The sequence below is a fragment of the Citrus sinensis genome, chromosome 8 (assembly GCF_022201045.2).
Source record: "Citrus sinensis cultivar Valencia sweet orange chromosome 8, DVS_A1.0, whole genome shotgun sequence".
NCBI classification, from domain to species: domain Eukaryota; kingdom Viridiplantae; phylum Streptophyta; class Magnoliopsida; order Sapindales; family Rutaceae; genus Citrus; species Citrus sinensis.
In genome coordinates, this window is record NC_068563.1 from 28,485,427 (window position 1) to 28,512,722 (window position 27,296).

General features: G+C 36.0%; 7 protein-coding genes and 1 non-coding gene across 11 annotated transcripts; 3 read left to right on the forward strand and 5 right to left on the reverse strand.

Moving 5' to 3' along the window:
• The first annotated feature begins 3,306 nt into the window (after window positions 1–3,306).
• Window positions 3,307–4,401, forward strand: LOC102612607 (dirigent protein 9-like). The gene has a single exon (XM_015533342.3). It carries the CDS (start codon window positions 3,360–3,362, stop codon window positions 4,032–4,034), a length of 675 nt encoding a protein of 224 aa, XP_015388828.2. The 5' UTR covers window positions 3,307–3,359; the 3' UTR covers window positions 4,035–4,401.
• A 413-nt stretch (window positions 4,402–4,814) lies between these two features.
• LOC102618652 (dirigent protein 25-like) lies at window positions 4,815–6,471 on the reverse strand. Its single transcript, XM_006488181.4, has one exon. It carries the CDS (start codon window positions 6,247–6,249, stop codon window positions 5,350–5,352), a length of 900 nt encoding a protein of 299 aa, XP_006488244.2. The 5' UTR covers window positions 6,250–6,471; the 3' UTR covers window positions 4,815–5,349.
• Window positions 6,472–6,658: 187 nt separating this feature from the next.
• Window positions 6,659–8,807, reverse strand: LOC102618950 (pentatricopeptide repeat-containing protein At1g07740, mitochondrial). Its single transcript, XM_006488182.4, has one exon. The coding sequence runs from the start codon at window positions 8,552–8,554 to the stop codon at window positions 7,121–7,123; it is 1,434 nt and encodes a 477-aa protein (XP_006488245.1). The 5' UTR covers window positions 8,555–8,807; the 3' UTR covers window positions 6,659–7,120.
• Window positions 8,808–9,236: 429 nt separating this feature from the next.
• On the reverse strand, window positions 9,237–11,321 carry LOC102619250 (12S seed storage globulin 1-like). Its single transcript, XM_006488183.4, has 3 exons — window positions 10,909–11,321; window positions 9,692–10,412; window positions 9,237–9,612 (listed from the first exon to the last, which is right to left on the reverse strand). The coding sequence occupies exons 1-3, from the start codon at window positions 11,102–11,104 to the stop codon at window positions 9,459–9,461; spliced, it is 1,071 nt and encodes a 356-aa protein (XP_006488246.1). The 5' UTR covers window positions 11,105–11,321; the 3' UTR covers window positions 9,237–9,458.
• Window positions 11,322–11,829: 508 nt separating this feature from the next.
• On the reverse strand, window positions 11,830–11,901 carry TRNAH-GUG (transfer RNA histidin (anticodon GUG)). Its single transcript has one exon. It is a non-coding gene; the product is annotated as a tRNA-His (tRNA).
• Window positions 11,902–12,552: 651 nt separating this feature from the next.
• LOC102619545 (UDP-galactose/UDP-glucose transporter 5B) lies at window positions 12,553–16,878 on the reverse strand. 3 transcript variants are annotated; one of them, XM_006488185.3, is made up of 12 exons: window positions 16,558–16,878; window positions 16,339–16,448; window positions 15,839–15,952; window positions 15,592–15,684; window positions 15,369–15,434; window positions 14,719–14,817; window positions 14,305–14,384; window positions 14,004–14,116; window positions 13,681–13,769; window positions 13,381–13,467; window positions 13,210–13,278; window positions 12,553–13,134 (listed from the first exon to the last, which is right to left on the reverse strand). In XM_006488185.3, exons 3-12 carry the CDS (start codon window positions 15,941–15,943, stop codon window positions 12,988–12,990), a joined length of 948 nt encoding a protein of 315 aa, XP_006488248.1. In that variant the 5' UTR covers window positions 15,944–15,952; window positions 16,339–16,448; window positions 16,558–16,878; the 3' UTR covers window positions 12,553–12,987. The 3 variants fall into 3 exon arrangements, with proteins under 3 accessions (XP_006488248.1, XP_006488247.1, XP_024958215.1); XM_006488184.4 differs by having other exon boundaries at window positions 16,328–16,448; window positions 16,558–16,873; XM_025102447.2 differs by lacking the exons at window positions 16,339–16,448; window positions 16,558–16,878 and adding an exon at window positions 16,113–16,288.
• Window positions 16,879–17,491: 613 nt separating this feature from the next.
• On the forward strand, window positions 17,492–20,108 carry LOC102620026 (monofunctional riboflavin biosynthesis protein RIBA 3, chloroplastic). The gene is made up of 7 exons (XM_006488186.4): window positions 17,492–17,657; window positions 17,733–18,057; window positions 18,287–18,508; window positions 18,648–18,973; window positions 19,074–19,203; window positions 19,295–19,591; window positions 19,678–20,108. The coding sequence occupies exons 1-7, from the start codon at window positions 17,602–17,604 to the stop codon at window positions 19,933–19,935; spliced, it is 1,614 nt and encodes a 537-aa protein (XP_006488249.1). The 5' UTR covers window positions 17,492–17,601; the 3' UTR covers window positions 19,936–20,108.
• Window positions 20,109–21,869: 1,761 nt separating this feature from the next.
• On the forward strand, window positions 21,870–24,330 carry LOC102620310 (60S ribosomal protein L23A). Of its 2 annotated transcripts, none has more exons than XM_006488187.4 (4): window positions 21,870–21,996; window positions 22,093–22,135; window positions 22,954–23,311; window positions 24,058–24,330. In XM_006488187.4, exons 2-4 carry the CDS (start codon window positions 22,120–22,122, stop codon window positions 24,140–24,142), a joined length of 459 nt encoding a protein of 152 aa, XP_006488250.1. In that variant the 5' UTR covers window positions 21,870–21,996; window positions 22,093–22,119; the 3' UTR covers window positions 24,143–24,330. The 2 variants fall into 2 exon arrangements, with proteins under 2 accessions (XP_006488250.1, XP_015388763.1); XM_015533277.3 differs by having other exon boundaries at window positions 21,887–21,996; window positions 22,098–22,135.
• The last annotated feature ends 2,966 nt before the right edge of the window (window positions 24,331–27,296 follow it).

A 27,296-nucleotide genomic window follows, 5' to 3' on the forward strand; every position in this document is an offset into this window, starting at 1 on the left:
ACTAAGCCTACACTTTTGGTAGCAAGTCCATTTCAGAATTTACCAATTGTGGGTCTACCTTCCACCTCTTTCTTTCTGTTTCTTGTGTTTTTGCTTTTGGAAGCTTTCTGGACCAAATAATTATGAGACTGCTGGGAAAAAAAGGGGAAAAAATAAAACAAAAATAAAGGGGAATTGGAATATCACTAGGTGAAGTTAACCAAGGAAAATTCCAAACCTCATCCACATTTATAAGAATTTCAATTAATGATTTTATTCTTTGGTCCAGATGTTTGGTTATATAACTTTTAGTTTCTTTGACCAAAAGGGTCCACTTATCAAAAGATTATTATATGATTAAGCGAAAATTATAAAAGGCAATTTAATTTGGTGATCTCGGTCGGCGCATATAGGTAGTGATATTTTTTTTTTAATATTGTTATACAGGACTATAGGTATTACAATTAATATTTACAAATAGATTCTACAATTGGAATCTTCTTCGTGGCATGTATTCCTCTGAAGCGCTGCCCAAATTCTTCAAACCTTCTCAAATATTCGAGGGCTGTCCACTCTACTCACATTTCGTCATGTATTCCTCTGAAGCGCTGTCCAAATTCTTCAAACCTTCTCAAATATTCGAGGGCTGTCCACTCTACTCACATTTCGTGAGGAATAGACTGGCTCCACTCAATTATTTGATAATTGAGGAAGGATTGTAAATAAGCCCCATAAATGCTTTTATGAAGGCTCGAACCCTTTCACTCATTATTCTAAGTGCAAGAATTCTCCCACTGGACCAAAGGCCCATTGGTCACATAGGTAGCGACATTAATTGGCCTTAACTGAAAAATCTTTTTCTCTTTTTGTGAGAAGCGTTAATTTGGACATGGATAAGATCATTTTCTATATATATTAAGAAATTTAGCTCCTGTTGCAATATTTTATTGTGTGATAAAAAAAGGTTGCTTTACTAAGTATGTATGTACTCCTATAATTATCGATAAATTATACACACATTGTTTTAAATTCGTGTGTGTTCAGAACGAATCTGAATGTTGAATTTTATATATAATATGTGTTGTTGTGGGTGCCTCCGCAAAACCGCATGGATCATTCTTACAAAATATTTAAATGGGGTCTGAGAATTCAATTCTAAGAAGAAATAGGACACGCAAATTTATCACTTAAACTGTTGATTTATTCTAAATTCGTTAAAGTAAAAAGGTACAACTCACATCGGATTAAGGGCCAGTTTGGTAATGCTGCAGCTTTTAAAATAATTGCTGTTAGCTGTGCTGTAAAAATAATTAACTGTGAAGAGAATCAGTTAAGTATTTGGTAAATTTTATTTTTAAAAGTACTGTGAATTTTGAAAACAGTTATGGGTGCTTGGTAAATCTTATTGTTAAACTGCTGTAAAAAAATAAATAACTAAAATGTACATAATGTAGGATAAAATTTACTTATACATATAAAAATGTACACGTACAATATCTCGTTGAATCAAACAATATTTTTTTTATTATAAAAATGTGGAATTGGCATATTAACTTCTTGCCGAACAACATAAACGTAGCACTTTCTATAGCTTTGTGCCATGTATCTTTAGTTACACAAACTATTCTTATGGAAAAAACGAAGCGTCTTATGGAAAAAACGCAAGACAAACAACAAATATTGTAATAATAAAAATTGCATAGCCATAGAATCGTTTATAATAAAAAATCCAATTAAGACAAACAATGAATATTATAATAAAAATTACATAGGCATAGAATTGTTTATATATAAACAAACCCAAATAAGACAAACAACAAATATTATAATAAAAATTACATTGAATATGCATGAAAAGGGTGATGAATCACTTACTGTTATTGAATATGGTGATGGAACACGTACTGAATCTTGCTTTGTTGCACTAGAGAAGTTTTGATAGAACACAAAATATGAAGAAATAGGGTAAACGAAAGGTGTGCGTTAATTACAATAAAAAATTATTAAAATATTGATTTTGTTTCCAATTTAAATAAGAATAATTTCGGGTTTAAGTAATAATTGTAAGGATGTTTATGGAATTATATTAAATGATAAAATTGATTCTCAAAATCAGAATCTAAAAGTTACTCCTTCCCTGCTTTTCAAAATTAACTGTAGGAGGAGCTGATTTTAACAAAAGTGATTTTGATTTTTTTTTACCAAACACCAAAATTAGTTTTTAAATTTTTAAAATCACTTTTAACCCTCCCAAAAATAATCTCAAACGGGGCCTAAGTGGTGTGATACCTATAAATTCATTACAAATATTGAGATGATACTATATATATTTACATCACGCAACATTTTTATAAAAAAAAAATTATTATATGAGATTTTTTTTAATATTCAAACATTGATTCAAGTGTCGAAGTACTTTTTTGTAAGTATACGATCAAACATTTTAGACCAAGACGATTGTAGATCGGGAGAGAGTGACCGATGATTCAAAGCTAAACTTCCGTTAACGATTGAGCTCCTTCAATCATCTTTTCAAAATTACAAGTTCCAACTTTTTTTTTTCTTTCTTTTAAAGACGTACCAACTTGTTCTTAGTGACCATAAAAGATAAAAAAAAAATACATATACACCATCAACTACAAATAATATATAAGAACAGAATCAATTGAATGAGTTCCAAACCATGTGACCATATGAAGGAAAAATTTTGAAAAGAAAAAAAATGAAAATGATGGCTAACATGTTGGGATTAATCATATCCTTATGCATTTAGCATAAATACGACAAAGAAACATATTTGTTTGTTTTCTCTCCTTTTCCAGACATGAAATCATATTCTAACATTTCGCGACGTTGAAAGAATGGTGTATGCTTGGTTTCCCTTTTAAACAATTTTACAGGAGCTCTGAAACTGTTCATCAACATGCCGCACAAAATCTGTTGTTTATTCTTACCCCACTAATAAGTGCTTTAATAACTAATTTATATTTTATGGAGATGAGAATCTCTATTGTCTAAATTGGATTTTGATGAAGACTGGTGCAGCAGTGCATGCTCTTTGAGTCTAAATTGAGTGTCATTTGAATTTTTGAGCTGGTGTTTCAATCGGTGAAAGTCTATATCATGGGCCACATTGAAGTCCATTAGTCTTTATATGTCTCCTTACCTAGAAACCCATTAGCCCAATCTTGTCTTTCCAATCTTGTGATAAAATATTAGTTCACATGCAATGAGGCAAGGGGCTCCGGTTTCCAACCAAACCTAGATAAGATGCCGATGTCCATTTGCAACAACTCCAATAGCATCTACTCCAATATTTCGGTTATGGACTCACCGTTACTATGTATATACACTAACAAATTCATCTTCTTTTTAATCCCATGCGACAACAATCTTCAAAGTTTCCTTTGATTCAGTCAAAATCAATTTGCTATTCACATATCCAAATGACCAAAAAGTTCTCACTTAGCTCTAATTGTAAATCACTCAGAGCCATTCTTCAACTCTGGCTGCTAGCCATCACTTTAAGATGTGGCAATGCAGCAAGAATTTTCACTGAGGATGACGACACTGACACTCCAACTCCCCCACCTGTCCCACCACCGGAAGCACATCCCCCATTGTCATTCTTCATTCATGACATCCTTGGTGGATCAGCTCCCTCAGAGAGAGTTGTAGCTGGGATCACAGCCAGCACTCAAATCAACGGTCTGCCTTTCTCGAAACCCAATAATCGGGTCTTCCCAATCAAAGGCGGGGTCCCTCTTGTCACTGCTAACAATGGCATCAATATTAACAATGGGTTTGTAAACAACAACAACCTCCCATTCCTGGGTGGCCCAAATGGTGCAACGGTCAGTACAGTTATTAGCAACAATGGTAACAACAATCTTGTCACCAATGGCAACGCACTCCTATTTGTCACTGCTGGCCTGCTCCCACAGGGAGCTGCATTGCAAAACCCGATCTTTGGGGCAATAACAGTTATTGATGATGAATTAACTGAAGGGCATGAGCTAGGAGCTTCTGTTATTGGCAAAGCACAGGGGTTTTAGTTAGCTAGCTCACTGGATGGCAGTAGCCAAACCATGGCATTTTCTGCTATTTTTGGTGATCATGAAGAGGATACGATCAGTTTCTTTGGAGTGCACCGCACGGCTTCACATGAATCAGGGATAGCTGTGGTTGGTGGAACTGGCAAGTATGAGAATGCAGAAGGGTATGCCACCATTGAGACGCTTCACCTCACCAATCAACACACTACTGATGGTGTTGAAGCAGTTCTTGAGTTTACTGTCTATCTCACTTAATAATAACTATTTCTTGTCTTGTAATTTGCTTGGAAGTTTATCTATTTTAACTTTCACATTTTGCAATAGTCTCTTTGTTTGAATCAAAACTCTTTTATCAAAGATTGTTGAATTATCTTCAGGTTCATGCTATAGTTATATGCAACTGTTTTTATTATTATTATTATTATTATTATTATTATTTGGGATGAGTATACAACAGTTCTTCTTTACAAGAAGAGACACAATTTTAGTGGTCAAATTTTACATATTTCTGATATATGCGTTCGGTGTGACAGGCAACTGATCTTTCTCTTGAAAAATATCTTCCAATTCCTTTCTTGCCCTTTTCTTCATCTTGGCTTCCAATTCGAGGCTTTTCTGCATTCACAATTTGGAGGTTACAGAACCGTTGATGATAGGCTATATCTGTAAAAGTAACATAAATTTGATCAACATAATTACTAAAGTTGGGAGAAAGAAAAGAGGCGCCAATAATAATTTGATCACCTTGAACTTCATAATGTTTAATTCGATAGTCTAAAATGGTTTTCATGATCCATGTTAGGTGAAGCTCCTTCTGCAGTCTTTCTTCAGGAGAGAGCTCAATATGAGCTTCAATCCTCTCCAATTAAAATATTGGAAACTGACATTGAAGTATGCAACGACAACATCCAAACATTATCAGCCTGCTGAAGGCACATAAAAGTTTTTCTAATATTAGTTCCAAGGCATGCGAGTGATTAACTTAAACTCCTAAATTCTTGCTTAGGTTCAAGAAAGAACACAGTGGAATTAAACACTTTCTGCATTGAGACGAGATAAATGAACTTGTGAACAAGGTTTGGCATGTGGTATCTTATTTACATTGAGCTACAGCATCGTTTAATCTAGTTCCAGAGAAAGAAAATTCTATCTGGACTGTTCTTCTAAATTTAATCATATCAGGGAATTCATATAACATGGGAAAAATTTTGCATTTGATATCGAAACAAGGAACAAAATAGATAGTATTAAATTTCTAACACAAAGTTAATAACATGCATAAAACGACCTCCTCTAAATCAAAACACATCAGTAACTAGTAAGTAAGAAACACAGTGAGCTGCAGCAGAGTCTCAACTCCATCAATGTTATGCTGATTGGTAGCTGGAAAGGTCTTAACAGTGGCATAACCCTTAGCATTGACATACTTACCAGTGCCACCAATGATTGCAAGCTGAGACTCTGAAACAGCGGTTCTGTGGACTCCAAAGAAGCTGATGCTATCAGCATAACCACCACTCTCAAACATGGCTGTAAAAGCCATGGTCTGGCTTGTCCCATCTTCAGAACTTGCCACATAAAACCCTTGTACCTTACCAACCAGACCGGACCCTAGCTCATGATCTTCAGTTAGTTCATCATCAATCACAGTCAATGTCCCAAACATTAGCTTCTGAAAGGTACTTCCAGCAGGAACTTGACCTCCATTCAGGACTGGTATATTGGCAAACCCACCATTGGGAAAGTTGTTTCCATTGTTTTGGGCTACACCAGCTGTGGTTCCACTAAGGCCGGTAAGGAAAGGAACATTGTTATTGTTAACAAGTCCATTGTTGTTGTTGTTGAGAGGAACACCATTGTTTAGTGGGAGGTTTGCACCGTTGGGTTTGGCAAAGGCAACTTGACCAGTGACTGCTGGGTTGGCAGCAATCCCAGTGACAGCTCTAGCCGAGGGGTTTGAGCCACCAAGTATGTCATGCATGAAGAAAATTAACGGATGGTGGGTGTATGCATTGGTCACAGCAGCAGCACTGGTGGCTGCAGACGGGCCAGCAGGTGTTACAACTGAACCGGGTGTCACCGGTGCAGTGGTGGGAACAGGTGTTTCATCCTCATCAAGGATTCGAGCAGAGGAAGTGCAGGTTAGTGCAAGAGATAATAGCAGTAGGAAGAATAGAGGCTTCAATGGAGCACAGAGTGACTTGCGGTTTGTCATGATGCTGTGAGATTCTATAAGATTATGCGAAGATTTTGAGGCTTCTTCTGGAACGGTGACGACAAGTTTAGATAGTTTGTTTGTGTATACATACAGTGAACAGCAGGCGTGGAGTTGGAGTGTAAGATGGAGTTGATGAAATGGAGTAGGTGGGTGCGATTCACTGTATTGGTGTGTTGGTTAGAACTTAGAAGCTGAAATAAACAGGCCTGGTCTTTGAGATATGTTTTATAATAGGACAGCAAAGCATATATCAAAATGGTAATTGGAAAATATAGGACTTGGATACCGGATCAGAAGTTGTATCCTCGTTTGGTCCCATATCACAGCCTTGAGTCCATATGACTATAGGAGTGGGACTAAGAAAATTTGCTGGTGCTTTTTAACTCCTATTTATTTTCCCATCAAATTGACCAATACATATTTTTAACTCAAAGATTAACAAATAATACAAGATTCAATTCAAAGCTAGAAATTCAACTTCCCTGAACAATATTAAGTCAAGGATTACATGGAGTTGAACCCTGTTAATTTCAAGTACTCTTCAGTCTCCATGAATGATGGCTTCTTAGAAGGCAAACTATTAATCCCATGAGTTGATTGTAGCCTCTATGCCTGAGCACCAACGAATCACCGATTCAACATCCCATTTCCCTCTTCTGGAACAAATCAATCACCACGCAAGTTCCCATACCCAAATAGGTCCACAGCAAATCTACTACATTCATGACACTACTTATGGCCATTGAATAATCCCTCATATCTCTGATTTCCACCTGGGCAGAGAAGTCCAACCAGTACATCCAATCGAAGATCATAGTTCTATAAAGAGAAGCTGCGGTGTCATTATTGTTTTCTCTCTCTATGATCCTTAATGGGTAGAGATAAGTTCACTCACAAGCCCACCTGCATTTCCATCACCAATGCAAGCATCTGTAACTAGACCTTCCCAAGCCTTTAAATCAAATCTCATCTTTCTCTTCTCCATTTCTTCCAGAACAAAACAAGCATCATCAACCTTTCCACCCTTCAAAAGTCCCACAAGCAAACAAGAAAATGTTTCTAAACGAGGACAATGCCGACTTGTCAGCATTGCGTTCAAAACCTTCAAACTGCCCTCAAAATCCTCAACTCTAAGAAACCCATCAACCATCGTCCTATATGTGGCAGCATTCGGCTTACAACCTCCAATCTGCATCTCCGTCAAAACCTTATAAGCCTCAGCTGCTCTATCCTCCTTGCAAAGATAATTAATCAATATATTATAAGTCACAACATCAGGCTTATACTGCCGTTTCTTCATCTCACTAAGTAATGATTTGGCCTCCTCAATCTTCCCTCTCTTTCCAAGATCACTCATCAAAACACCAAAATTAACAAGCTGTGGTTTGCACCCTCGATACGCCATATCAAACATCATCTTTTTAGCTTCATTATACTCACCTTTAAAGCACAAACCTTCCATCAACAATGCATATGTCACAGCATTCGGATATGTACCTTTCTTAATCATATCCTCAAATAAGCCCTTGGCTTTCTCCATTTCACCTTTCCTACACAAAAACCCAACAAGACTGTTATAAGTGACAACGGTAGGTGGAACTTCTCTCTCAAGCATTTCGTCAAACACTCTAGACGCTTCTTCCCACTCCCCCTTCTTTAGCCGCCCTTTGATCATTACATTAAAAGAAATCAAATTTGGACGAAATCCCATTTTATAAGCATCATCAAACATTCTTTTTGCATCATCAACCCTATCATTATCAACAAGAATATCGAGTAATGAATTGAAAGACTGCAACGTACGGACACAATCAAAAGAAGTCATTCTATTGAAAACTTCAATGGCCTTATCAACCAAATGGGCTTTTCCATAATGCTGAATCAAAGAAATGAAAAGGGTTTCTTTGCAACGAATATTAAAATCTTGAATGTACCCTAGAACCGTTTCAACGGCGTCAAAATCGCGGGCACGAGCTAGCTTGTAAATTAGGGAAGCGTATGAAGGGTAAGAATGCTTAGAGCCCATTTGGTGGTGCCGGTGAAAGAGTGACAATGCCTCATCTGGGTCGCGTATTTCTTTCAAATCATTCACAAATGGTATGGGCTCTTTTGTCTTTCGGATTGTTTTATGATTCTGAGGGTTTTGCTTTCTTCTGGGTTTTGTGCTGGGTTTGGGTTTGGGTTTTTTGGGAGTGAAAGTGTGTTTTTGTTGAGAGGGTATGTAATTGATACATTGCCGTTGGTGAAGGAGCACCAATTTCGTTTGATTGATGAATTTTGATCTAGAATGAATCATCGACATTGCAGCAGAAATTGTTTATTTCTTTGGTTCTTTCTCGTCAAAACTAAATAACACGAAAAAAAACTAAACTGAACCGAAATAATGGCATCATGCATGTGGCAACACCCGCCAACCCCAAGCAAAATTACCAATATCAACGTAATCATTAAACTGATTGAGTTCGGATCAGCTGATTCTTTTACTCGTTTATGACTTAATTTGCTGGTAAGCCCACCTAGGTGTCTATACTAAAAGGACTAAATTTCCGATTAGATGTTTATTATACTTGAAAATCCAAGTGCTCCTTGCACCACAAGCTGAGGAGATACATGTTATTAGTGTCATACATAATGAAAGTAGAGGAGATACATGTTACTAGTGTCACACATAATGAAACTAGTAGATAACGAGTGTGTAAATGTACAAGCCATCGAAGGACTAAATTTTTAAATTTATTAATGATGATGGGTCTACGAAGCTTGTATCAGAATTTGATTATGGTAGAATGCAGCATCAAAAACACAGGTTTTTTATGTTGCATATAACTTCAATGGCACTTTCCTTGCCTCCTAATTTACAGGAAAACTGTTTATGTTTCATGTGTATTGCATAAATTAGTTGGTTGCTTGCATATTAAGCACACAAGTACTGCTGCTTATAATTGATTTGGAAAAAAAAAAAGCTTTCTATAGAGAGGCAGCAATTCTTGCAAAAGGCAATTTTATAAGAGAACCATAGAACAATTCAGTTTTATATCCAACAGAAAAACTTAAAAAACTACAAAAGAAAACTTAAAACGGGCACCACACCTAACAACATCCACTACTACGAACAAGAACCCTAAACACTTCTTTGTTTTTTCCTTTTAATTTCTCTTATTGAAACAGATAGAGAGAAAATGCAAGGGTGCTGGCTGCTGCTTCGCTTAGTTCGGCGGTGGGAAGAAAATAGCCTCATTGGCCCTCTTTGATCGGAACTGCTTTTCTACATCGGAAGGAACATTGAAAGCTGCCTCCAACACTGAAGGAGATAATGACTTCCACGTTCCAATGCTGCCAGCCAAGTGTGTGAATATAGGACTGCAATTGTACAAACACAGATTAGCTACAATGTTTTTCTTGGCACATTAGCACAAATGAGAATGCAAATTTTACTTACTTGGGAGTGGTGATGATTGAGAACCAAGCCAAGCCATCAGGGTCAGCAATCTTAGAAACAACATAGAACCTTGGAACTATGAACAGATTACCAGCCTTTACAGTTGTTTCCAAGACTCTTTTGCCATCAGGACCAACAATTTGGGCACGGCCGCTGCCCCGAACAATGTAAGTCACTTGCAGGGCTGAATCACAAGAGAAACCAGGAGAACACATGGCTTTGCCATCCAACCTAACAAGATCAGCACCACATCCAACCTCACCAACAAGAGGAAGGTTCTTAGTATTCAAAAGCACAACCCTTCCACCATTCTTAATGTCGACATCTAGTGGAGCTTCCTCACAATTAAAGGCCATACCATCGCGGTGTTCCTTCTTTGGCTCAGGCAGCTTGGCATTAGCATCGAGTTTGACAATTCCCTTTCCAGTTTGATTCCCAACAAGGGTTTTGACAGTATTCACATCCAAGTCCCATGCTCGACTGACAAACTCAGTTGAGAAGCCAGTGAAGATGCCATTGGCACCAGTCAAAAAGAAGTTAGTGAATTCACCAGCTTTGTGGCCTTTTGAGGTATCACCCAAGAACAAAACTACCAGTTCAGTGTCCTCCTTGTTGTACCACCAAGTAACAACACCAAAGGGAAGAGCAATGCCATCACCCTTCTTGATTGCCACAACCTTCTCTTCCTTCTCAGGAAGGACAATTCCAGCCACACCACTTCCTGAAGAGAGACAACATCAAATAAAAGCTAATTACAATTAAAGATCAACAACGAAACCATGGAGACAAGTTCAGTGGTACCACAATTCTAACAAGTTCTCTAAGTAAAAACTGATCTCCTTTTAATTGACCCAGGATTTGTTGATTAAACTTGACCAAACGAAACAAAAGATAATTTTTTTAATTTTTTACTGGATTAACCAAATTTCCTTTTCTTGAGGAAAATTTCAATACACGCAGCATGACATAAAGTCTCGTAAAAAGGTCACCTTTATACATATGAAAACAAACACAACAAAAAAAGATCACAAAAATCTGCAGGGTAAGCGATCAAAAATCAAAACAAGTATCAATATCGAAAAACACTCGTACATCAACTCTACTTTCATGAAACAGTCCCATCAAGAACACAAAACAACAAACAAAAGTAACCAAACAAAACCCAGATGGCTATTCTAAAACTGATTAAAAACCAAATTAAAAAAAAAAAAGTATACCTTGAAGGACATAAGCGACTCTAGCGGAATCACAGTAATGAGGGAGAGCAAAGCCATTCTTTTCAAGAGCAAGCTTAGCAGCACCTATGTTACCCTGACGCAACATGGGCAACTCATTGGGGCACCAAGCATGATAGGAACCTCCATTGCCACCATAAACTTGCTTTGCCAACTTTGGTGTCAAATCAATCTCCATATTTTTCTTTCGCTAAAGAAATACTAACAAACAAGAAGAAGATTATATATTGTTTTTCTTCTTTTTTGGTTTCAATGCAAAACAGAGGTGACTGATGTGGGTTTAAATAGGAGTTACTGAGTGAAAAGATAAGCACGAGCAACAGAAAAATATTACGGAGGATTAAAGAGAATCAAGTGCAGTAAAATTTGGATTGCAAAGGAATTATGTTTAATTTCGGATTACTTTGAATTTGTTGTATATCTGTATTTAAATGTTATTATTATTAGGAATGAGACGTGTTAGCAGCAAACTGGAAATTGTACCTTGGACCAATAGGATATAAAAGGAAGAATCATATTACTCGTTGTGTTTGGATTTTTATTGCCTTAAAAATAGCGAATTTATCTTTAACTAGATTTGCAGAATGAGTAAAAGCATTTATGCTGCGTGCTGCATAAACAACATGAAATGCGTTGTGGGGTTGTCACAATGAAAATGCGTTGTGGGTTGTCATAATTTTAGATGGTATCTTTTTTATCTCCCTTCTTTATCTGGATGAACTTGGCAAATGGCAATGGCATAATGAATGTGTATTGTTTCATGTCATTTCTTAAGTCAACTTAATAATAAATGAAATTTTAGAAAACGGGACTTCGCAGGGATCACGAGATACATCTCGCCGACTGATTTCGGTTGGAATAGGGCAGAGGCTAGTAGTACAAAATGAAAGCACTTATTTCTTTTGTGGCTGCTGGGATTCGAGCCCAGGTCTCTACGGCCACAACGTAGAATTCTAACCACTAAACTACAGCCACATAGTTGCAAATATATCGAGACGTTACGTTAAGAGGTAGGATTGAATGATTCATGAGATCGTTTCAGCCTGCATTATACATCCACTAAAATACGATAACCAATCACTTTTTTTTTTTTTTGTGGATGAAACCATACAATAAACAATCACTTGAATCGTTTATTTTATTATTATCAAATATAAGTTCCAATAAAAAGAGTACATCAAGTAACCTACAATCTCCATATACAAAGTTGATGGAGTAAATTTAGGTCTCTATTACTGTAAGATTTTTAATCCTACCTCATTATTGAAGAGGGAAGAGGTAAAAAGATCCTTTCCTGATCCAATCTCTTCGGAACTTTTCAAGATCTTCTGTCATGTGTCTTTTAATGGTAGTGTATAGGTAAAATTTAACTTCTTTTATTTTTTTATTTATTAACTACCAATCAGCAATTGAGTTATTTACTCAGGACATAATCAAACCATGAGAAAATATTGATCCATTGAAGAGAGAAATTCTCTTTCACAAATATGAATACAGTGTAATACATACCTCTCAAAAATTAATGAGAATAAAATTTTGAGTTGTTGCATAATAATAAGATTGATTTATATTAGTCTAAAATGGACTCGTGGTTGGCGGCTATCAACAAAGCGAATAGACGAGACGTGGTGAGGAAGCATAGTCTTATCAATCTAGCATTTAAGAAAAAATTAACAATAAAAAAAAATATTTACAGTCTCCTCTTTCGTATGACAAAACAAGCAGAAACAAAGACATCAGAATGGGTAAATGTATTGCACGTCTTTAAAATCCCTTGTATGAAACTAAATGAAAAATGAAATGGGAAAAAGAAATTTTTTTGGTGACTCTGGTTAACCTATAATTAGCCTACAGAAAAATTGAGGGGCCATTATATCTCCTCAACTCTTTCCCAGTTGAAGCCATTTCCTATAATGCGTTCGGATGTAAAAAGATTAAATTGGATCCGAGCTCTCGTCCAAAATCTCCAAAATGCATCATGCGTGAAACCAATGCTCTCCCTCTATCGCCTGAAAAATTAGAGGCAGTGCCCACAGCAATCATAATGCCCGAACTTTTGTATTAAGGTTCTCCTCCTCTGGGACTTGAACCTTTCATAAGACTAGATGCTCCATTATGCATATTTTCCATAGGATGTTCAGAAGGTCGGGGCTTCTCAGACACTTTCTTGAAGAAGCTCCTTGTGTACAGGGCACCAAAAACAATAACCTGAACAATGTGGAAAAATAGTGTTATTGAGTTTCAAATCGAGATTTGGTGAATGAGACTGATTCTGAGGCTTACAGATCCGATGCACTGTTCCCAGCTAAGGGGGTGCCGAAACCACACACATGACAGCACAATGCTCACCAACTTGAATGATATAGAGAACACAAGAAGAAACCCATAATTAGAAGAATAGCTTTGAGAAGCAAATGAGAGGATATTGATTTTGTTGTGGAAGCATATACTAACCTGTCTTGTGGTCATAATGGTGGCAAACGTGAGGGCACCAAATGTACGAATTGTGTAAGAAATGAAGAACTGACTGGTGGTTGCTACCTGCAAGGAATAATTCCTACATTATTCACTAACTCAGGGCATGTCTTTGTCCCCAAGTCAGAGATGAGAGAAGGGCAGGAAGCTAAAATTTAGCAATAGTTATGCAGGGCGAATGAATAGGGATAAGAAAACGGAAAAGTCACTGAGGCAAGTAAAAAATATATAATCAGTAGTATATCATGAAGCTATGATGATAAAACATAAATCACTTACAGTAGAAAGCAATGCAACGTCAAAGAAGCAATCAAGGTGATGATAAACAAAATCTATTGCCAGAAATAGATGTCCTTCTAGTATAAGGCCTAAACCAAAAAGAAGTCAAATACAGTCAGTAACGAACAACTAATACACAACAAAGCTCAAATGTAAATAAAGAAATACCCCATGATATTTCTCAGGCAGAAAGAAACACAAACAAAGAAAGTAGACAGAAGGGCAATCACTCGGAGTAACAACATACTCCGAACAACAATTAGCCATATGTAAACCACAATGGATTTTCAAGTCTCAAGATTGAGCATAAACGGAGAACTTACCACTCAAGCTAAGAACACAAGAACACAATGTTGTGTAGAATATCTGATTGTGTATTTCCATATCATAGCCTTTAAATAGCTTATCTTGGAATGTACTAGTGAAGCCGTCAAACCTGTTAAGAAATACAAAGGATTTAAGTGTGAGGAGTAGAACAGAAGGACAAATTTCTCTACAAACACATTTAAACATGAACTTGCTGCAGAATGAAATCGTGATTAGCATTTAACAGCCAATGGCAAACAAATTATCACTAAAACATGTGAACATTTTTAGAAAGGAGGAATGATTTCAAGTTCATACCCTAGATAGCCAACCATCAAGGAAACACCCCAAACAGTGTTTTCCCTCCCTTTGCTGTATGGACTGAGATCTGCTCCTGACTACAATCAGAAACAACACAGAAACAGTTGAACTTTTCTCAGAATCCAGAACAATCAAATTTCAATTATCGTACATAACAGATAACAACATCAATCAAACGATTCATGAATCAAGAACAATAGAATCCATTCAACAAGGTAGACAAACAAGCATTATTTCAAAGACAGAAATTCCAACCCCTCATCAACTGTGAACAGTATCTTTCAAGAAGAAGAAGAAGAAGCCTTGTCTAAAACATACATGAAGACAGCCACACTGAGAATTGTAGGAGTATAAAATCACCAAAAGTAGTGAAATCTAACAAACTATCAGAGAAGGACCACAAACCATTACCGGAAATAGAATAAATATTGAACAACCGAGGGTCACAAGCAAAGCCAAAAAATAGTCATAGCCTTTGTATCTCTTTTGCATGATGAGAGTGCCCCAAATCTGTTTAAACAAAACAAGAATTATGTTAGCATTCATCTGATAACAGAAAAAGAAAGTAATAAACTTAACTTATTTTAGAACAAGGATCGAAATCAAAGAGAGCATCTATCAATAGAGAGCAATACTACATTTGTAAAATGAAATAATCCATGTATAGGAAAGTTTGGAACCAACTTTAATAAAAAATGGATTATAAAGACCTCAAAAAGAGTGATTTAGAAAAGCCTTCATCTTGTTAACTTCAAATATAGAAAGACATTTCTCAGACAATTCTTTAACGAGGGTAAATAAAAAATAGATGGCTATTAGAAAAAGCAAATAGCAGGCATGCCCGAACGTGAGCATGTAGCTCAGTACCAATGAGGAGCCGCAGTTTTGCCTGAGGAAGAACAGCAATAATTTTACAAATAGGATATTAAACAATGAAGGTTGAAAAATACAATATAAGACTACTAAAAACAGTTGAAACACAAGAACAAAATTTCCATGCAAAAATTTTGAAGTGGCTGCATTAATTGACTATCCCAAATAAACATGCATACTCAACTCACCATAACAGGTATCATTTTAGCACATTTTGCAAGCGTCTGAACTGGAAAGCTAACATACTTCAAGGCCTGGACAAGCGTATTGGTCAATTGAAGTTTCATCTACAACATATTTCATTTAAACTTCCATCTAAAAGACACAGCAAGCAGATAATATTGAAGAACAGACATTCTATATTGGAATCCCTATGGAGACCAAACTATGCCGTAATAAGCAACGGCTTACCTCATACTGACAAGTTGTTGTCAGTATGTTTGACATTGATACAAGGCAGTACTTATAAACTGGAGCAACAGGATCGATGGCTTTCCGACTCGCCTAAAAAAGGGAATAAAAAGAATCCATTATCCAACTGAAATGCAGAGTGTATGATTACCAGTTTAATCTAAATGAACCCAATCATAATCCTATTTCCAAACTACCCCACAGAATATAATCCAATAAAAATATATATTTAACAACAACAACTTACAATTAAAGTCCCAGCAGAAACAGCAGATGTCATGAAACGGTTGCAAAATACAAGAAACAGCGAGTACTTGAAATATTCATTGTCTGCCCCATACGGGACTCTCATGATTTTCTCCTAAAAGAACAAAATAAAATAAGTAACGTAACGAACTCCTTGAATACATATTATTGAACCACACTCAGGCTGAAAGACCTATGCATTGAACAAGAAATTCCAATTTACCAATTAATAGGAAAATATAACGCTGATTCTAGAAATCTGTAACAGCACTTACAAATCGATAACGCATTTAAAATGAATAAATTTTCAATCACAATTTAGATATTCATTTCTGTAATCTTTACTCTTATTTTCAACCAAAATTAGGATTATCATTTATCAATTTAGAATTTACATCTAACGTTCACAAATTCATCTATTCAATATCTAAATGAACAAAAGAAAAAGAAAATTACAATCAGAAAAATGCGAGACGATAAAAAGACATGCCTGTAAAATACCGTAAATGACGAGCGTTGTCATGATCCCACTCACGGCAAAGATCATTTTCAGTACTCTGCTATCTTTCACACCAATTGCCGTTATCAATGTTTCGGCCATGGCCCATCAACTATCACAAAAAACACCAAAATCATAACCAAAAATGACACGAAACAAAACTAAAAACGACATTGAATGAACCAAACGGAGAAGTTTAGAGAGTGGCAGTGGAGTGTGACCGGAAGTGCAAAGGCCGCCTGTGCGGGGACACGTGGGGGCGAGCTTGAGCTGAGGGCGCGAGTGAAGGGGGTGGTGGTGTTTGCAGAGTTCAACGGAGTGTCGTTTACGCCGGCGACTTCTCCTCGTTCTCTTTTTTGCGGGGTTGAGCTAATAGAATCTGGCCACGTCAGCTGGTGCTTTTGCGTGGGTGGGGGCGCATGATTGTGTTTAATGAATGATCAGGCGTTTCGCGCGTTTGACACAAACGAATCTGGACCGTCTAGTTTAGGTCACGACCTTTTTTTCTTTGATGATGTTGACGACTCCACTTACCGCGCGAAACGATCCTGCTTTGACGTGGGCCACATGGCAGGAGGAGGATTAAGAACTTTCGTTTTATGTTACAAACCAAATAAATAAAGAGCAAAGACAAAAGCTACTTTCATAATCAAAGGGTTTTGACGACGCTATGCTTTCGCTTACCATCTCACGACCATTTATAATGAAAATTACCCCCCGGCATAATTAATAAATTGAATTAACCGTAAGCTTATTAAAGTTATTAATTAATTGCATTGAAGTGTTCGTGGTAATTTTGTTACGGTTTTGATTAATATAAAATAATAATAATAATAATTTAATATTATTAATTTGTGGTTAGTTGTTATATTATGTATTATCACTTAGGCTTGAAGTGCTATATAATTTCTGTGAAATAAAAACTGTAAGTATAAATTATGAAATAAATGTTGAAAGTATATAATAAATATAAATTTTAAATAATAATTTTGATAAAAATAGTATAATATTATACAAATTTGTATCATGTGTTAGCTTCGAAACCTTTTTACTAAAGAATTAGGGCCTTAGACAAAGAAAGAAGTCAAACATATAAAAAATTTTGGATAATGAAATCCAAATCCAAAACTAGAGGTTGGCTTTTAAGCTCCACATGGCCCATAACATGCAAAATTATGGAGGCAAAAATACCAACCGAACAAATAATAACATAATTTCTGATACATCAGGAGAGCTACTAGACAGATTTTCTCAGTTTTCAATCCATGGACTCCACTATTTTACCCCAGTCCTTGTTGCATCATTTCATCATCAAGTCAAGGTACGGTTCCTGCACGTCAACTTATTCAAACCGAATTTTTTCTGACATTAACTTGCTGGTTGTGCTGTGTTTCAGGTTTCATAGAATTTTCATGCCTGCTAAGAGTCCAGAACTGGGGCTATACAGGCAGAGATGGCAAAGTACTTCTTGTTGGTCAGTTGGGTTGTCTGGACTTGGAGCTGGAAACGTGTCTGATGATAGTTTCTTGAAGGGAAATGAAAATGGATCGTTGTTGGGAGACTTTGATGAGTCTGTTTCAGCACCATTCGGGACAGTGGATGCTGAAATTACGCCGGAGACTATTGATTTCTTCGTTAGTGATGCTGAAGGTGATCCTGATTGCCCAACTGAAGGATTCTCCTCGATTGAGCAGGCACTCAACACATTGCGCCAAGGAAAGGTTTGCATCCACTTTGATTGAAATTTCTTAATTACAAGAATGTTATTTTAGTGATCTATGTGTATGAGTATGTTATGCTTCTGCTACTAGTCTAATTCCATTGCATTGGTTGATGAATTTGGACCGAGTAATCTATGCATTGGATTGTGATTATTTTGTGAAAGTTATGTAGAAGAAATAGGCATCAATGATTAGTTAAATGATAACTATCAGTGCAAAATTTTTGTAGTTTGTGATTGTTGTGGAGGATGAAAATGGAGATGTTGAAGGAAACCTCGTCATGGCTGCATCTCTTACAAGTCCTCGGCATGTGGCTTTTATGGTTAAGCATGGTTCAGGAATTGTTTCTGTAGGCATGAAAGAAGAGGATCTTCAAAGATTGAATCTACCATTGATGTCACCTGAAGCTGAAAATGAAGACTCTTGTGGCCCAACTTTCACAATCACAGTGGTAAACATAGTCTTGCAATAAAACACCATCGGTTTTATCCCCTGCGTAAATGTTATTTGAGCTTTACTTCAAATGGATAATTTAAGGTAAATGGATAATTGAAGGTTATTGTAGTAAATACGTATTTCTGCCCTTTTAGGATGCAAAATTTGGCACAACTACTGGGGTATCGGCTTCAGATAGGGCAAAGACTGTTCTTGCTCTTTCATCTCCAGATTCTAAGCCAGAAAACTTCAGGAGGCCAGGGCATGTGTTTCCCCTCAAGTATCGAAATGGTGGGGTTTTAAGGAGGGCTAGTCACACTGAGGCTTCTGTGGATTTGCTAGTGTTAGCTGGCTTGAATCCAGTATCTGTTCTATCAGCTGTTGTTGATCCAGAGGATGGTTCCATGTCCTCATTGCCTAGTTTAAGGAAGTTGGCATTGGAGCACAGCATCCCAATTGTGTCAATAACAGATTTGATCAGGTGATTTGTAGAAGGAATTACTTCGAATTAATGCTGCTGCCTAAACTATGTTTTGCACATGTTGACTAAATACTAATGATGTTTTATATCCGGGCTGCAGATATCGACGAAAGAGAGAAACCATTGTTGAAAGAACTGCCATTTCTCGTTTGCCAACTAAATGGGGTCTCTTTCAAGCTTACTGCTATCGCTCAAAGCTAGACGGAACAGATCATGTTGCTGTTGTGAAGGTAAAGTTTTTTTGTACAAGAAGAAACATTTCATTCGCTTAGTAACTTGCACTAGGTTTAAAGCTTCTGTTATATGTCCTGCAAACGGCAGGGAAACATGGGAAATGGACAAGATGTTCTTGTAAGAGTTCATTCAGAATGTTTAACAGGAGATATATTTGGGTCAGCTCGGTGTGATTGTGGAAATCAATTGGATTTGGCAATGCAAATAATAGAAAAAGCAGGCAAAGGAGTTGTTGTTTACCTTCGAGGTCACGAAGGTAGAGGGATTGGCCTAGGTCACAAACTCCGGGCCTATAATTTACAGGATCAAGGTCATGACACAGTTCAGGCTAACATTGAGCTTGGCTTAGCTGTTGATGCACGCGAATATGGCATTGGTGCCCAGGTCAGAAGCCCTCAATTACGCTACCTGCAGATATAGTCATAATTGATGAGCATAATTTGTAACTTCTTAAACTTGTACGCCAGCAGATTTTAAGAGACTTGGGGGTTCGAACCATGCGGCTGATGACAAACAACCCGGCCAAGTTCATTGGTCTGAAGGGATACGGCCTGGCAGTCATTGGGAGAGTTCCTATCTTAACTCCCATTACAGAGGAAAACCAGAGGTACTTAGAAACAAAACGTACCAAGATGGGTCATATTTATGGCTCTGATTTACAAGGACCGTTGTTTGGATCAACTGTAAATAACATAGAATCACAAGAGGGAGAGCAAAAGGACTCATGATCCGTGGTCATTATAAAGCCACAAGGCTGCTAAAATTGTACCTTTATAGACTTGAGGAGTCGAGATTTTAAGTTCTTTGATTTTGTTGATTGTTTCAACTCATTGTTTTGAAACAAGCAATTCATTTGAAGGGTTCATACAAAAGGTAAAGGACCAAACATTTGTGTTTAAAATTGTTTTACCAAAATCTTCACATTTTTTGTTCGAGAAGGGCATCGATAATGGATATCTTTGATGTATATGTGATGGGAGACAAAAGAATCTTGATCAGTTGTCAAATGGGTTAATTTCGGATTACTCCTTCTGAATTGATTGTAGGCTTGGGGGGTGGGGCTGGCCAACTTCGTCCGCCGGACTCGGAATGGCGCGAGACTTTGCGAGGCCCCTCCGTGTGCCAAAAATAGGCCGCGGGCACAGCCGCGCCCAAAAATAACCGCCCGAAGGCCGGGGCGCCAAATTCGTCCAGCGGAAAAAGGCCACAAAAACGGGTGAATCACCTTCTTACATTTGAAAATCTCAACTTACTCTTTACTTTTATTAAAAAGATAAATGTAATTTATCAACCCATCCTAGGGATAGCAATGGTATGCGCAAACTTGTTCAAACCCGTCAGCCAAAATTCACCCGCTGCGGGTAATTTTGCAGGCTAGAGGGGGGGAGGTTTGATATTAGAAATAGAAACTTGCACTACTTTGCGGGTGGATTTGGTATTAATTAAATATTCAATAGATACTCGCATGAATATTCGCTAAACCCACAACTTTTTTCCCAAATATTTTAAATGTAAATAATTAAATCTAAAAATATATAAATAAAATAAATATAAAGTACAAACATGTCACGTGTGATGTGTGCAAGTTGCAACTCATAACCTAACTTAAAGGAAACCCAAAATGTTTCATTTTTACCTATGAGCAACAGTCACAAACTCTGGCCTTCCAAAGTATTTCCTTTTCACCCATGAGCAGCAGCCGCACACCCATTTCCCTTTGACTTGCGAGCAGTAGCCGCACACACTCATTTTCCTTTCACTCATGAGCCGCAGCCGCATACCCATTAATTTTTCATAGCATTTGTGGTTATTTTTTTATAAATTTATATATTTCATATTTAAATTTGAGAATTTGTGTTGGATTGATATTTAAATTTTAATTTTCTATTTATAGTGATTAAATTTAGAATTGAGTATGTTATGTGTAATTTTAGCTTATTAATATAAATTTACATGTTGAACATTTGTGGTTTTAAATATGAGAACCTGCAAAAAATATGTCGGGTACCATTGCGGGTTTGGTAATTGTCAAAACCCCTAGTAGGTGGATTTTCTTAAAAAATTAAAAACTGCAACGGGTGTCGGTTTGGTAATTTAAATTTTGTGCAGGTGCGAGTTTGGTAATAGTAAAACTGCTGCGGGTGGTGCCCATTGCCATATCTAACCCACCCCATTTTTTTATTATGTTTTGAATAAAATGAAAATAATTTAAAAGATTTTTTAAAATTATAAGGTGATTTAAAAATAATTAATTTACGAGGAAAATAATTTAAAATTTTTAAGTGGACGAAAGTTTTTATATTGGATGTACGCGACCGATGCAGCAAAATATTCTATAGGTAAGAAATGATATCATGATTCATGATTGACAAAGTTTTCAACTTCAAATTCAAATGAAAGCTAACTAAACTTGACATTATTATTGATAAAATTCTATAACAAACTAGCGGAAAATAGAATTAGGCTCAACTACGCGTGTCACGTTCGAATTTTATCTTCACAATAGCTAATATTTTTATTGATAATTTAACTTTTTTCTGAAAAAAAAAAAATTAATATCACTTATAAATTGGGTTCAAAACTATGAATATCTTGTCCTTTCAAAAAAAAAAAAAAACTATGAATATCTTGGAGTTATCAACCGCTCCGGCCCATTTTCCCGACCCGTCTCATAAGTAAGCCTCGAATTGTAAATTCGCAATCAAATGCCCCTCTCTTTTTTATAAACCCTAGTTTCCTCTTCACAAAGACCAAGTCCCAGAGCCGGCTCCTCTACTGCCCACTTACAGGTATCTCTCTCGCCTACTCTGCTATCATTAATATTGTGCTTTCGTTTACATACAAATAGCTCCTGAAAATGATTTATGCTTGTGTTGTGGTTTAAGGTAAGTTCTCATCATCGCCGGCGAACAATGGCTCCTCCAAAAGGTAGTTAATATGTCCATTTCTCTTCTTTTTTTTTCCTGCTTTAATAGCTTAAAGAATACTTTTGCTTCTATTATTACAGCTCCTGGGATTGTTCATTCTGGTTCTGATGTGGCCCTCCACTTGTTTGCCGCTGAAAACAGACCAAAAGTGAACAATTAGCTACCTTAGTTCTGTGCCGATTAGGCTCTTTAGGACCATAAACAAATTACTTGGTCGTGAATTGTTTCTTTTTAACTGCCCTTTTTAGTGTTCTGCCCTTGTACAATTTATATATGTTTTAAATTAGAGATGGTATCCTCCATTGAGGATACAGCTGTCTGTGGAACGTGGTCTGTGTCGTAGGTAGAGGTGAATGTAGTTTGTAAGTGGAACAATAGATGAGTTTCTCCTCCTTTTGTCAGTTCTAGGGATGAGTAATGTGGGACATACCTTGACACTATCTGCCTCCTGATGGCCTCTTGGATCTCTTCTCATTGTGGCAAGGCATCTTGGTAGTGGTTTGGTGTAATGTGTGTTAAAGAGCTCTTGTTTGATTCTGGCTCATGACATGCAAGTCTCTTTCTACTTTAGATGAATTATAGTTGCAAATTGGAGACTTAGTTCATTGGATATGGACTTAGGTGATGACTTTTGTTTTATCGGTATCACTGGTTATTTTTATTTGTACTTTACATGATGAGTTTTTATTATATGGTGGATGGTTTGATGAAACATTTGGTGCATTTATTTTGAAATTTTTTCCTAGAAATGAAATTATTGTATTATTTCAATGGAACCCAGCTATTCTTTATACCGATATGAGGTTGGCGTGTATGCAGGTGAGACAAAAAAGGCTGATCCAAAGGTTCAGGCCTTGAAGACTGCGAAAGCAGTGAAGTCTGGCCGTACCTTTAAGAAGGCCAAGAAGATCCGGACTTCAGTTACATTTCACCGTCCAAAGACATTAAAGAAGGACCGGAATCCCAAGTACCCTCGCATCAGCGCTCCACCTAGGAATAAGCTTGACCATTATCAGATTCTCAAGTACCCACTCACCACTGAATCAGCAATGAAGAAAATTGAAGACAACAATACTCTGGTTTTCATTGTTGACATACGGGCTGATAAGAAAAAGATAAAGGATGCAGTTAAGAAGATGTATGATATCCAGGCTAAGAAAGTGAATACCTTGATCAGGTGAGCCTTTCACATTTGCTTCGCTGCTATCATTCTTTACAATGAACTCTTTGTTGTTTGTGGCTTTTATGATTCACTAATTGGATACATGAGGTTTACTAAATTGTTTCCTTTAGTGCATTGAAAAACTATAGTTTCTCGGCTTTTTGTGATTGGCTTGTGAGACTTGCAGCTTCTAATAGGCATTTAGTATGGGGTCAGATACAAATGGTACTAAATGGTTTCTTTATCCAATTCCTGTTGGCAATTCCAGGAATCATGTGACCTTGTGTCAAGTGAAATGGATGTACATGAATGCATTTAACATGCGTCCAAAATTGTTCAGAGCCTTTTTTTACTATTAGTAAATCTTAAATGACAAGAGCCTAATGCTTGGAGTAGGGCAGTTATGCGAGTGAGGTTGCGGTCTAGTGCATTTTAGGACGGACATGTTCATTTTTCTAAATTGATCATTGTCCTATATATTATGGTTATCTCTTCTGATTTATGGATATTAGTTTAGTATGGAAAATCTAAATGACGACTTACATGTTGCTTTTATTTACAAGTATCTATAAAATATCAATGACTTTCACATGGCCGTCCAAACAACATAGTGCCCTAAGGCATTTGTTGTGTACCATTGGGTCTGAATCGTCATGACAAACATACATTTTTTCAGTGAGGCTTGTGTTGCTCTCTTGTTTTTTCTTATTATTTCTTAAAGCTCACTATTAGTCATTTTTAATTTAATTCTTTTGGTGCAGGCCCGATGGTACAAAGAAGGCTTATGTCAGGTTGACACCAGACTCTGATGCTTTGGACGTAGCAAACAAGATTGGAATCATTTAAACAATTGATCTTTCATTCACATTTTTGTGTATTTTTTAATCCAAAAAGTTAGTTATGTTAAGACCTCAAACAAAGATTTCCAAATTTGTTCCTGTTAACTGTTTATGAATTTTATCCCCTGCATTAACAAATTGGTGGGTGCATGAAATAATGCACTGGTCTGATAATGCTATTAATTTTTTTCTTTATTTTTTTTGCGCCAAGAAACAAAAGATTAGATGAGATATTTATAAGCATTGGTGGGACTACAACTCCGCAAAAAAGGACGACAAGTTTCATACTACAGTGGATGATAAGTCTCATTCATTCAGAGAATTACGCAGACCAAAAATAGTCTAAAACCCCAAAACAATGCAGTCAACTAAGAATACCGGGGTTTCTATTCGTGGTTGAAAAGTTTTACGGTTTTGTATTTATGGCGGGAAAGCGATACGGTTTAGTGCGGTTTTCCGCTTGTCATTCGGTATTACTGCAACAAAGCTCAAATTTGCTCAAATTTATTTTATGTATAAATGTAAATAAGCATAAGTAATATTTGCGTAACTTAGAAATTAAGTATTGGTATCAAATTTTTAAAATTATATTTATTTAATTTTCGGTAATTATCTCTCGACCATCTGTTTTTTCTAATTTTTAAAAAAAATACATAAATTTTTTTTTTCAGCGTTCCACCTGAAGTTAATATTTTTTTTCACTGGTCTACTCTTGTTATAATACTGTTAAAACTTTTGCTGACATCAGAAGGGTAAAATTGTCATTTCACAACGAAATTGTTTGAAGATAGAAGTAGACAGGTGCAAAATAATATAACTTTAAGTGAAGTTCAGCAAAAAAAAAATAAAAATAAAAATTGCGTATTTTTCAAAAAAAATGTGAAAAAAAGTGGTCGGTAGATAATTGCTTTTTTACATTTGAGAGTAAAAAAGTCATTTACATAATATTCAGTTAGTTCTCTTAACAGTTTGAAAACAGAAGTAGACATGTGCAAAATAATATAACCTTAGATGAAGTTCAGCAAAAAAAAATTAAGAATTGTGTATTTTTAAAAATTTACAAAAAAAATAAGTTATCGGTAGATAATTGTCCTTTAATTTTCCCCAATATATTTTAAAAATGAAATTCAATGTAATATAAGAAAAATATAGGCTGGCTTGGAGAATAAAAGACTGTATCTTAGTAAAGGGGAGTAAAAATTTGGAGAGGACGATGTATGGTGATGTTGGTTTGATATGATTGATACAGTTGGTGGCAACCCAATCAATGTCATAATTCTAATAGTTGTTGTGAAAAAAAAAAAAATTATGTGTTTTCTGATTAAAAAAAAAAAGGGGGTAACATGCTGTTTATAAGGATAACAGAGGTTAATGATCTTCTTTTTTTTTTTTTTTTTTGGGTGATTAGTGTTATTGCAAGTAACCAAATGATTGATAAGGACAAGGAAGAGTAAAGTTGTTTAATCGTGTTATGAATCACATGATTCTAAGTATGGGGTGTGTTTCTGTCAAAAACTAGGGAGGGTTGCGAGAGTTTATGGTTGATGCGGGGTTTTTTAATTCAAGAAACAGAAATTTTGACGGTTGATAAGAGCAAGCATGAAGCACTTGTTCAATACAGACCGCAAAATGATGTGAATAGGCTGAGAAAGTTATATATTGACATGAATGTAAAGTTTTATATTCGAAAAATAATTTTTTATTCATAATAACATAATTTAGTAGATTTTAGAAATGAAGTTCAATATAATATAAGCTAGATTTGGGTTGGCTTGGAGAATAAATCTCAACAAGCGTATGTTAAAAAAATATATATTAAAAAAAGCACAAAATAAATGAAAAGAGAGAGTAAAAATTTGGAGAAAATTGTTGGCGTGATATGATTATTCGTTTGTGGCAGCCTTATTATTGTGATATTTCTTACGATTCTTGTGAAAGAAATAAATTTTCATGTGTTTTCTAATTAGGAAAAAAACACACACACACCGTTCACAAAGAAAACAAAGATATGATTTTAATGTGGGATTTTTTTTCTTTTTTTTCCTTTTTCAAAGAAAATGAGCGCGTTCACCACATCGATAAAAATACAAATTCTTATATTAATAAAAGAAAGTACTCGATGCTCGCAGGTCAACTCCGCAAGTTAACATAGATGGGATGAACATATGGTCACTAGAGGTTTCTCTTGGTAGCCTATTAACTATTTGCTCATTTTAATAATATAGGAGAATAAATCTCTATAAAGAATGTTAGGAGTGATAGAGATTAAAAAATAAATATTAAAGAATGTAAACTTGATTTTTACCTTCCAAGTTACATTTATTTAATTTCCTCCAATATATTAATTTTTATGTATTAGTTGAAATTGTGAGGACTTTCTTCATAATAACATAATTTAATAGATTTTAGAAATGACGTTCAATATAATATATGATAGATGTGGGTTGGCTTGAAGAATGAATCTCGACAAAATATGTTAGGAGTAATGGAGATAAAAAAATATTTAAAAAAGCACAAAATAAATCAAAGAGAGAGCAAAAATTTGGAGGAAAAGATGGATAACAAAATTTGGTGCCATAACTCTTACGATTCTTGTGACAGAAATATATTTTCATGTGTTTCTAATGTGAGATGCTGATTGTCCCACATCGGTAAAGTATAAACGTTTTGCGCTTAATAAAATAAAGTATTTGAGCCCACAGCAACAAACTCGCAGGATAATGTGGTTGGGCCGAACACCATCGTTCGGGCCCAGGAAAGTCCCCGGGCCATGTTATGCTGAGAAGCATCCTTGGTAACAAGAGAGCCATGATTCGGAAATTCTTCTCGCACTCGTGCGAGCGGCTGAGACGCGTGTGGAGCCGCCGAGTTTCCTCATGGTATTTGGCCGATTACACAGTTATCCACATGCTTTAATAAAGCAACTGAACGGGGCTTACAATCCTGCGGGTGACCTTTTGTTTTTACAAACTGAACGAACACTCGAAGACTAAGGATCTTATTAAATAGAATTTATAGGAGTAGAGGTTATACTAATAAAATTTTTAGATAAAAAGTTATTGGGTGTTTGGTTATTAATTAAAAAAATATTTTTGAACCAGTAAATTATTTAGTTGTGTAAAATTAAATGTATTTTTGTGTAATTAAATTACCAAAAATAA